Here is a 12,111-nt window from a genome sequence, read left to right as displayed (position 1 = left end):
TGACATCATACAATATTTGTCCTTTTGTGCCTGGCTTGTTTCACTTAGCACAATTATCTTCAAAGTTCATCGATGTTTTAGCATGTATCAGAATTTTGTTCCTTTTTAAGGCTGAATAATAAACCACATTTTGTTCTGTTGATGGACACTTGGGTTGTTTCCACCTTTCAGCTATTGTGACTAATGCTGCTGTGAACATGGGTACACAAATGTCTGTTTGAGTCCCTTCTGTCTGTTCTTTTGTGTATATACCTAGAAATGGAACTGCTGGGATAATATGGTAATTCTATTTTGGTGGGAACCACAATAATATTTGCCACAATGACTGCACCATTTTACATCCCTACCAGCAGTATACAGGGCTCCAATTTCTTCACTTGCTTGCCATTTGTTGTTTCCTGATTTTTATTTACAATAATCATTTTAATGGTTGTGAATGGTATCTCATTGTGATTTTGATGTGCATTTCCCTAATGATTAGTGACATTGAGCATCTTCTATGTGCTCATGGCCCATTTATGTATCTTCATTGGGGAAATGTCATCCAAGACCTTTATCCATGTTTGAGTTATGTTGTTGTTTTTGCCATTGTTGGGTTTTAGAAGTCTTTTTATATTCTGGTTGCCAATCCCTTGTAAGATGCATGATTTGTAAATATTTTCTCCAATTCTCTGTCCACTCCTATACTTTTAACTTATTGGTGTCTTTATATTTAAAGTGGGTTTCTTATAGGCACATATAGTTGAGTCTTATCTTTTTATCACCTCTGATGGTTTCCATCTTTTAATTGATATATTTTATCCATTCACATTTAAAGTGATTGTTGATGTCTTTGGATTATTATCTACCATACTTACCTGTTTTCTATTTGTCACACTTGTTCTTCCTTTCTCTCTTCCCCATTTTTCTGTCTGCTCTACTCTTGAGCATTTTATGTAATTCTATATCCTTTTTTCTCTTAGCATTCTTAAGACTTCTTAAAATATTTTAAATTACTACCTTTGTTAAGTGTGTATTTACAATAAAAGTGCACTTTCTTTTTTTTTAATTTAAATTCCAGTTACTTAACATACAGTGTAGTGTTAGTTTCAGGTGTAGAATTTAGTGATTCAACATTTCCATACATCACCTGGTGCTCAACACAAGTGCACTCCTAATCCCCATCATCTGTTTAACCCATCCCCCCTCAATCCACCTCCCCTCTGGTAATCATCAGTTTCTTCTCTATAGTTGAGAGTGTATTTCTTAGTTTGCCTCTCTCTTTTTTACCCTCTGATCATTTGATCACTTGTTTTTGTTTTTAAATTCCACATATGAGTGAAATCATGTGGTATTTGTCTTTCTCCAATTGACTTATTTTGCTTAGCTTAATACTCTCTAGCTCCATCCATGTCATCACAAATGGCAAGGTTTCATTCTTTTTGATGGCTAATATTCCATTGTGTGTGTGTGTGTGTGTGTGTGTGTGTGTGTGTGTGTGTGACATCTTCTTTATCCATTCATCAATTGATGGATATTTGGGTTCTTTCCATAATTTGGCAATTGTTGATAATGCTGCTATAAACATCGGGGTCCATGTATCCTTTTGAATTAGTATTTTTGTATTCTTTGAGTAAATACCTAGTAGTACAATTGCTGGATCACAGGGTAGTTCTATTTTTAACTTTTTGAGGAACCTCCATACTGTTTTCCACAGTATCTGTACCAGTTTGCATTCCCACCAATAGTGTAAGAGTGTTCCCCTCTCACTGCATCCTCACCACACCTGTTGTTTCTTGCATTGTTAATTTTAGCCATTCTGACAGGTGTGAGGTGGTATCTCAACGTGGTTTTGATTTGTATTTTCTTGATGGTGAGAGATGTTAAGCATCTTTTCATGTGTCTGTTGGCCATCTGGATGTCTTCTTTGGAAAAATGTCTGTTCATGTCTTCTGCCCACTTCTTAACTAGATTATTTATTTTTGGGGTGTTGAGTTTGGTAAATTCTTTATAGATTTTGGATTCTAACCCTTTATCTGATATGTTATTTGCAAATATCTTCTCAGATTCCATACATTGCTTTCTAGTTTTGTTGATTGTTTCCTTCCTAAAACCTGTGCAGAAGGTTTTTATTTTGATGAAGCCCCAATAATTTATTTTTGCTCTTGTTTCCCTTGCCTCAGGAGACATATCTAGTAAGAAACTGCTACAGCCAATGTAAAAGAGATTACTTACCTGTACTCTCCTCTAGGATTTTCATGGTTTCCTGTCTTACATTTAGGTCTCTCATCCATTTTGAATTTATTTTTTTGTATGGTATAAGAAAGTGGTCCAGTTTCATTCTTCTGCATGTCACTGTCCAGTTCTCCCAACGCTATTTGTTGAAGAGCCTGTCTTTTTTCCATTAGATATTCTTCCCTGCTTGGTTGAAGAATAATTGACCATATAGCTGTGGGTTCATTTCTGGGTTTTCTATTCTGTTCCATTGATCTATGTATCTATTCTGATGCCAGCACCATACTATCTTGATCACTACAGCTTTGTAATATAATTTGAAGTCCAGAATTGTGATATCTCCAGCTTTGCTTTTCTTTTTCAAGAATGCTTGGCTCTTCAGGGTTTTTTGTGGTTCATTAAAAATTTTAGGGTTGTTTGTTCTAGCTCTGTGGAAAATACTGGTGGTATTTTGATAGGGATTACATTAAATGTGTAGATCGCTTTGGGTAATACAGACACCATGATCCTGGACAGCTGTGCCACATCAGCAAGAGCCAGGGCTGTTGGGATCCAGGTGTGTTCTTAGCCCTTGAGCTGTACTGAAAAGACCTCCTTGGCAGAGGTGAGCCCTGCTTTGTGTCTGGGTGACCCCTGTAGCCATTGAGAAGAATGGTAATTCAGTGTTATCAGCAATCTGGCTATGGGTTATATTCAGGGAATGATTTTGAAATAAATTCACAAGGTGCAAACTAGAGACTGATCAGGGGCCTCATGGCTCCCTCCTGAACCAGGCATTAACCCTTTAGTTCCTAATCATGGAGAAGCCTCGGGAGGTCACTTGGGTAAGCTCAATGCCTGTTTACCACATGGATTGGATGTTCTTCAGTATGTAGTTGGTAAGGCTGTGTATATGCATGCCCATGGATTATCAGTCTTGGTGGCATCCCTCCTCCCCCACATCCCTCACCCTTTAAACTTCCCCATGGGAAAGGCTCACACACTGATGATATAATCAAAGCACAGACTTGAACAGGGAACACAGCCATCCCAGGTGGCTGTAAGCTCTAAGGGCTCTGGCCCAGCTACCTCTTTGGGACAAGTTGACACTAACATGACTGAGTTCCTGAACTAGTGATTGTCCAAGATAGTGGACCTCAGAACCACACGGCCCTGGACATTACCTTAACTAGTGAGGGAGAGTGTAAGGGGTATTGTAAGTACCCTTATCTGGAAAACCAGATCTCACCTAGGATTTATGAGGCCCCAGCCAAGGGGAATTGGACACAATGTGCATGGAAAAGGAGCTGGGACCTTCTAGGGTATTTCTGGACTAAATCAATTGTACAAGGAGTTTCAGAAATCCTAGTTCATGAGCAGCAGGAATGAGGCTCAGCTGTAGCCTTAAATTCTGCATCACAAATATTTTCCCTGGATACAAAACCAGCAGGAAAAGGAATCATAAGGCCAGAGGCAAGAGTCCCAAGAGGATTCAAATCTAAGGTAAAGGGTCAACCATGGACCTGATAGAGGGTGATGGAGGAGGTGAAATCCTGCCTGCCCTTAGTCCACTGGTGAATAATCTTCCTCTGGCCTTTTCCTTTTTGTATTGTACATTTTCATGTTTTTACAATTTTTCCACATTTAGCACAGATGGAATTCTAGAGATTGACCTTGAAATCTACAGTTCCTAGTTGGTTGTCAAAAGAAACCTAAACGAGACAAGTAGAAAATATTCCTCTTCCTCCCAAACTAGAAAAGCAGCCACCACCCTGGGTGAGGAAATTTTCCTTGCAAATGTCTAATTTAAAGACACACACATTTCAGAGGTTATAACCATGCCCTATGAAAGCTCCTCCACCTGTCAATCCCAGGAGTTCTGAGGGATATAGTCTGAGCTCCTTGTCCAGGTTAATGGCACTGAAATGCTTATATCTATCAAATAACCCAACAACTCTGCAAGACTTATTTGAAAGAGAAATGAGAGCATCCGTACCTTATTTAAATTAACACAGGAATGAAAGGACAAAACTGCAATTCCCAGGCTACAGAGAAACAGGATTTTAATATAATATTCAAATGTAAGATTTGCTATTTATAACAAATAAATATTGGCACTCCCCACATGGTAAATAATTTTTTTGCCTTTTATACAAATGACCTCCCCAAATCCTTCCTCTCCCTAACCTCATTCTTGTGTGGTCTTATAAAGTTCAGGTTGCATTGGCGAATGGTACGTGCATCTGCGTGAGATTTGACATTAACGTTTCCCAGCTGGGCTCCTCCTCCACAGCATAGCTAGAGGGACTAGCTGAGCTACGCTGGGTGTTTTAGCAAAGTCCCTGCTGCTGAATTAGGACTGCATCTGAACTGGTCACAGGACTTGGAGTGGGAGCTGCCACTGGTACTGAGCCCTGTGTTGGGAGCCTGGCTGCTGAAAGAAAGGGCTGGCTTAATTTGGGGGGGGGGGGGGTCTTGAAGGACATCCATCTCCTGCCCCTGCCTCTCACTGCACTCTGTTAGAGGCACTGTACTAAGTACTTGGTCAGTCACCAGCATACATTGCCTCCAGCTTTCTGATAGATCATATAGCATCATCACTCCATTTCACAGAAGAGGAAATTGAGGCCCAGGGAGGTGAGGCAACTGGCCCCATTGCAGGGCTCACTAGCAGTGTGGCTGGGATCCCAGCTCCAGGCTGTCAGACTACCCAAGCCTGAACCTATTTTTTTAAAAATTTTTTTAGTGTTTATTGATTTTTGAGAGAGAGAAACAGAGTGTGAGTGGGGAAGGGGCAGAGAGAGTGGGAGACACAGAAACTGAAGCAGACTCCAGGCTGTGAGTTGTCAGCACAGAGCCCAATGCTGGGCTCGAACTCATGAACCCTGAGATAATGACCTGAGCCAAAGTTGTCAGAGGCTTAACTGACTGAACTACCCAGGTGTTCCCCCCACCCCACCAAGCCTGCACTTATACACAAATCTTTGAGTACCAGGAGACCACCCTGCCAGCCCTGGTCTGGGCACTCCACAGCGTCAGGATGGTGTGTTTTTTCTTGGCCTTGAAGGTGTTGCTGGCCAACTCAAATGAGGGCTCTAATTGACATGACAGTTTGTAGCTACCAGACAGAGGGTCAGCTATGAGGCTACCAGGGACCACACTCAGGTCTCCCTCCTAGTACCTACCTAGAAGCTGGAGTCTGGGCACCTAGCTATTACCAGGCAACAGGATTTGACATTAACCAAAGGGAGGGCCATGGACACAGATCTCTGGGGCTGGTTTGCAGAGAGAGCTTGCCTCTGCCATCCCCAATTCTTGTCCTGGCTTCACCTCTCTATCTTGCTGAGCACATCCATGGCCCAGAACCAGGCCCCAGTATTCTCGCCAGGCACAATGTTTTAATTGTTGCATGCCAACTGGAGGAGCTCAGTCTGGGCATTCATTTCCAACTCCTGGAGCCAGAGGAAGGACAAGATGTCAACAAGGCCTGGGTGGGGAGCACCTGGAAAAATTCTTGAATATATCTTTTGGTGCATGTATTATGCATCCCTGAATTGTATAGAGAGCAGTATATACAAAGTTGCATACACCTATTATTGCATTTATTTAGGATCTTGAGCAAAATTTTGTTTTTTTAAACCATTTTTTTAGATATAATTGACATACAAAAAGCTGTATATAATTGGTGTGTACAACTTGATGAATTTGAAGACAAGTATTCACCCATGAAACCACCCCAATCAAGGTCATAAATGTATCTATTTCCTCCAAAAGTTTCCTCCTGCCCCCCCCCTTTTTTCCTTTTGTGGGTAAGAGCATATCTTAGTCTGTTTGTATGTTGTAACAGAATACCATGAATGGGATGGCTTAAACAACAAACATTTATTTCTCACAGTTCTGGAGGCTAAAGGTCAAGACCAAAGCACCAGCAATTTCTGTGTCTGGTGAGAATCCATCACCTGATTCATATACTGTCATTTTCTTGCTATGTCTGCACATGGCAGATGGGATGAGAGAGCTCTCTTGAGTCTCTTTCATAATCCCGTTCATAAGGACTACACTACCATGACCTCATCACTCCCAAAGGCCCCATATTCTAATGCCATCACATTGAGGGTTAAGATTTCAACATAGAAATAGGGGGCACAAACATTCAGTCGATGGCAGAGCACTTAAAATAAGACCTAACTTTTTAGCAAAATTTTAAGTATACAATACAGTATTGTTAACTATAGACACTCTTCCAACACAATTTTGAGTTGAAGTAGTGCAATTGATATCCTCACCTTGTTCCTGATCTTAGTAGGAAAGCATTTAGTCTTTCACTGTTAATGTTATGTTAATGTTATGATGTTGGCTTTAGGCTTTTCATAGATACCCTTATAGTCTAGAGAGTTTTTCTCTATTGCTAGTTTTTTAAGATTGTTTTAAAATCAAGAATGGATGTTGAATTTTGTCAAAATTTTTTTCTTCATATATTGAGATGATCATTAGAGTTGCTTCAGTAGTCTATTAAAATGATAAATCATGGAAATCTACCCCTGAAGCCAAGAGCACACTGTATACACTGTATGTTAGCTAATGTGACAATAAATTATATTTAAAAATAAAATGAAGTGAAATAAAATAAAATAAAATAAAATAAAATAAAATAAAATGATAAATCACAACAATTGAGTTTTAAAAGTTAAACCAAATGCATTGCTACAATGAAACCTAGCTGGCCAAGGTGCTTTAGCCTTTTTATATATTGTTGGATTTGACTGATTTAAATTTTGGTAATGATTTTTGCACCAACGCAAAAAGATGTCTGTGATTTTCTTATATTTTTACAGGCTTGGTGTCAGAGTAATGCTGGCCTCAGAGAATAGTTTGGGAAATTCCTTTCTTTACAGTATTCTAGGAGAGCTTGTGGAGAACTGGTATTATTTCTTCTTTAAATGTTTAGTATAATTCACACATGAGGCCATCTGTGCTTGTAATTCTTTTATGCAGTGACTACAAATTCAATTTCTTTCTTTTAAATTAATTTATTTAAATTCAAGTTAGTTAACATACAATGTTGTGTTGGTTTCAAGAGTAGAACACAGTGATTCATCACTTACATATAACACCCAGTGCTCATCCTAACCACAAATTAAATTTCTTCAATACATAATTTCTTATGTATTTCTTCTTCTGTGAGATTTGGGATTTTTTGTGATTCAAGGAATTTGTGTGTCTCATCACAGTTGTCAAATTTATTGACAAAGTTATTCATAACAGTCTCTTATTTTTCTTTGAATATCTATAGAATCTGTAGTGATGTCATTTCTCATTCTTCATATCAGTAATTCATATCTTTTTCTTTTATCTTTCCCAGTTAGTCTGGCTAAAGGCTTATTGATTTTATTGTTCTTCTAAAAGAACCAAGTTTTGGTTTAATTAAATCTTTCTGTTATTCTTCCTTTTTCTATTTTATTAATTTTGTCATTAGCTTTATTGTTTCTTCTGGTTACTTTGTGTTTAATTTGATCTTTCTTTCTTGAAGTATAGTGACACACAATGTTATGTTATTTTTAGATGTACAATACAGTGCATTGACAGTTCCATACCTTATGCAGTGCTCATCATGACATGTATAGTTAGTCTGTCACCATACAATGTTATTACAATATTATCAACCATATTCCTTATGCTATACTTTTCATCCCCATAAGTTTTCAATTTTATAACTAGAAATTTGTACCTCTTAATCTCCTTCACCTCTTCATGCATTCCTCAAGGCCATTCTTTTTCTTTGATGTAAGCATTTACTGCTATATTATTTTGAAGTCTGATTACTGAATTATAGTTGACATATAGTGTTAGATTTAGGTGTACAACACTAGTGACTCAACAGTTCAGTGCATTACTCAGTGCTCACCATGATAAATGTCGTTAACATCCATCACTATAAATATCACAGTATCATTAACTACATTCTGTATGCTGTAATTTTCATCCCTGTTATTTATTTATTTTATAAATAGAAGTTGTTACCTCTTAAACTTTTACCCCTAGTTTTCTCATCCTTCCAAAACTTTTGCCTCCAGCTACCACCAATTTCTTGTCTGTATTTATGAGTCGGTTTCCATTTTCTTTCTTTTTTTTCCCCCTTTACTGCTTTAGCTGCATATCACATGTTCAGTATGTTTTGTTTTTATTTTAACTCCATTCTAAAGCTTTATAGTTTCACTTTTTATTTCTTCTTCAATTCATGGGCTATTTTTAAATGTGCTACTGAGTTTCCAAATATTTGGAGAATTTTCAGATATCTTCCTGTTATTGATTTCTAATTTAATTACCTTGTGGTCAGAGAAAGCTCTTTGTATGATTTAAATCTATTTAAATTAGTTGATACTTATTAGATTGTTCAGAGTTCATTCATTTCTCCTGGTCTCTAATGGTACCATCCTGACATGAGAGACTTAAATCCCTTGTCTATATTATTGCAGTATTATAATTTCCCTACTTTTACATTTGTCTTCTTCCCATCTAGTCTCAACAAAAGAGCCAGAAGGATACTTTTAAAACTCTTTCTGGCTCTTTTTTTGAGACTAGATAGGAAGAAGACAAGTGTGAAAGTAAGACATGGTCTTGAACTTAAGACAGATCAACCTCTACTGATGACTTTCTATTGGTTTCTCAAGTCATGCACAGTCAGACCAAAGACCATAACTGCCTACAAGGCCTTACCCAAACAGATTCCTTGTTACTTCTAACCTTTATCTCCTACCAATCCTGATAGTCAATCTAGCCTCCTTTCAGTTTCTCCAATATGTGAAGCATTCTCCCATCTCAGACCCTTGGCAGTTTCTACTCCCCCTGTCTAAAATGTTTCTCCCCTCAGATAAAAACAGCAACTTTTTTTTCCTGTTCCTCTGAAGCTGTTTTCTTAAATCCTTCCTTCTTACAGAAGCCCACTCTGACACTAGACCACTTGAAATTTCTGTGCCATCCTCAACACTCCTTGTCCCTGTCACCTTGCTCATGATAGAAACTTATATATAACTTAATATAATTAAGTGATATAAAACTCATTATCTCATAACATATCCTATGCTTTACATATTTTTTTGACTGATAGTGTCCTCCCTCTATAACATCAATTCCTCAAAGGGAGAAAATTTGACTTGTTAGAATATAAGTAGTTATAGAATACAAATTTATTTTTTTGATTAAAAAATGTTTTATGTTCATTTATTTTTGAGAGGGTGAGAGTCAGACAGAGGGAAATCAGGGGAGGGGCAGAGAGAGAGGGAGACACAGAATTCAAAGCAGGCTCCAGGCTCTGAGCTGTCAGCACAGAGCCTGATGCGGGGCTCAAACTCATGAACTGCGAGATCATGACCTGGGCCGAAGTCAGACGCTTAACCAACTGAGCCACCCAGGTGACCCTAGAATACAAGTTTACTTAATAAGTGATATCCCAAGCATAAATTTATCTTTGCTTCAACTAGAAATGAATTATCTCAGTTTGGACAGAAACAATCCTCATTTTTCCAAACAAGAAGGAAGAAAAATAGAGACAATTGCACCAAGGAGAGTCCTGTAGAGGGAAAAAGACTTAGGATCATGAACTGTGTTAAGAGCATTGATTGCCTTACACATCTCTGTTGGGTTCTTTCCACCATGAGCACAATAGAATTAATGAGAGAAGCTAAAAGCTTTGCATTTTATTGAGTGTTTAGGAAGTTGTGATACAATGCTTTATTAATCAGCTACCTCATTAGGAAGACAAGCATTTTAAACTTCCTTGCTCTGAAAACTAGGAACTACACTATGTTTCTATAGCTCTGGGGAACTAGTTTCTGTAGAGAAACTAAAATATAGACTATCATTAATTTTTATGCAGTGATTTTTAATGACACCTTAATTGCTAAAGCAACTCAATTTTATAAACATTAAAAGTGACTCAAATAAGGGGTGCCTGGGTGGCTCGGTTGAGCGTCGGACTTCGGCTCAGGTCACGGTCTTGCGGTTCGTGGGTTCAAGCCCCAGGTCAGGCTCTGTGCTAACAAACAGCTCAGAGCCTGGAGCCTGCTTCGGATTCTGTGTGTGTGTCTCTCTCCCCTGCTCATGCTCTGCCTCTCTCTGTCTCTCAAAAATAAATAAATGTTAAACAAAATTTTTTTTAAAGTAACTCAAATAAGATGTCAAATACACATTTCACTCTGTATTTAACAAGTATTGTCTCAGGGGCACTGGGCTAGCCCAGTCAGTGGAGTGTGTGACTCTTGATCTCAGGGTTGTGAGTTCAAGTCCTACTTGGGTGTAGAGATTACTTAAAATCATTTTTAAAAACACATTTGACAGTTCCAATATTCAGCTTGGAAGTGAAGAATTTAAAGAGTGAGAGGAGAGCTTTATGAAATTTTATTTCATACTTATAGCCCCTGGGAGTATACGGATCACAAATAGGAAGGACTATTGAAAGGAGGGTGTATGGAGCAAAAAGTAACATTGGTCACCTGAGTACACAGTTTTTGAGGAGATCTCTGGATCAGTGGGTCAGTGGATGACATAAGAACAAGAATAGGGGACTGTCACTTTGGAGAATAAGATTTCCTTTCTGAGAAGTTGCCCCATGGCTCCTTTTATATCTCTGTTCCTCAGGCTGTAGATGAAGGGGTTCAGCATGGGGGTGACCACTATGTACATCACTGAAGCAATTATGTCTTTGTCATTGGAGTTGCTTGATGATGGGAAAAAGTGCAGTACCATGATTGTCCCACAGAACAGAAATACCACAGAGAGGTGGGAGCCACAGGTGGCCAAAGCTTTATATATCCCCTTGATCGAGGGAAATCTCAGGATGGTGGCCCCAATGCGACCATAAGAGACTAGAGCACCAATAAATGACAGGGTAATGACCAATTCCCCAACAGTGAAGATAAAAACTTCATTGAGGGAAGTGTCTGAGCAGGAGAGTTTAAGCAGGGCACCAAGGTCACAGAAGAAGTGGGAGATGGTGTTGTCGGCACAAAAGGACAGTTGAGCCAGGAGGATGGTGTGGGACAGGGCACTTGTACAGGAGAGGGAACCAGGATCCAGCCAGAATAAATATACACAGCTTCTCCCTCATGATGGTGGTGTAGTGTGAAGGGTGGCAAATGGCCATGTACCTGTCATATGCCATCACTGCAAGAAGAAGGTTATCGATACAGCCAAAAAATATGGAAAAAATATATCTGTGTTACACAGCTTGCATAGGGGATGGACTGATCCCAAGTATGCATGTTTATCAGCATCTTGGGGATGGTGACAGATGAGAAGGAGACATCAGTGAAGGCCAAGTGGCTGAGGAAGAAGTACATGGGGGTGTGGAGGCGAGAGTCCACCCTGATGAGCAGGATGATGAGCAGGTTCTCCAGCACCATGATCAGGTACATGCCCAGGAACAGGGTGAAGAACATGCCCTGCTGCTCTGGCCATATGGGGAGCCCCAGGAGAAGGAACTCGGACATGCTGCTCTGCTTCTCCCTCCTTATGCAGCTTTCTGCCTGCTTAGATTGAAGGAATATAGGGAATGTTCCAGATGATAAATAGCAATAGTGGCAATCATAGCAGGCAATCATAGCAGGGTTATTTACTTTCTACTGAGGAATTCCTCAGGGTATTTCCCACATGCTATGACCTGAATCCCCACCCTTCCCATCAGAGCTCCAATGACCAAGAAAATTCCCAACAATGTAAACCAGGGGAAATTTCTTTCTTCAACTAACAATGTGTTGGACACCATATTCTTTCCTGGAGAAAAAAAGAAAGAGAACTCACATTCTAAAGAGTAGCCTGTTCCAGGGGCATCTGGGTGGCTTAGTTGGTTGAGTGTCCAACTTCGGCTCAGGTTATGATCTCACAGCTCATGAGTTCGAGCCCCAAGTCAGGCTCTGCGGT

General features: G+C 39.3%; 1 protein-coding gene across 1 annotated transcript; it reads right to left on the bottom strand.

Annotated features, from left to right (window-relative positions):
- Window positions 1-10,725: 10,725 nt before the first annotated feature.
- LOC124524623 (olfactory receptor 1J4-like) lies at window positions 10,726-11,792 on the bottom strand. The gene is given in 3 exon segments (XM_047096967.1): window positions 10,726-11,256; window positions 11,258-11,386; window positions 11,388-11,792. Coding segments are annotated over 3 exon segments (1,065 nt in total).
- Between the last annotated feature and the right edge of the window lie 319 nt (window positions 11,793-12,111).

This window comes from Lynx rufus, unplaced genomic scaffold (genome assembly GCF_022079265.1).
Source record: "Lynx rufus isolate CCGP_SWC_20201006 ecotype Redwood Valley unplaced genomic scaffold, mLynRuf1.p SCAF_10, whole genome shotgun sequence".
NCBI classification, from domain to species: domain Eukaryota; kingdom Metazoa; phylum Chordata; class Mammalia; order Carnivora; family Felidae; genus Lynx; species Lynx rufus.
Note: the sequence above shows the minus strand (reverse complement) of the source record. Positions and strands in the feature narration are given on the sequence as shown.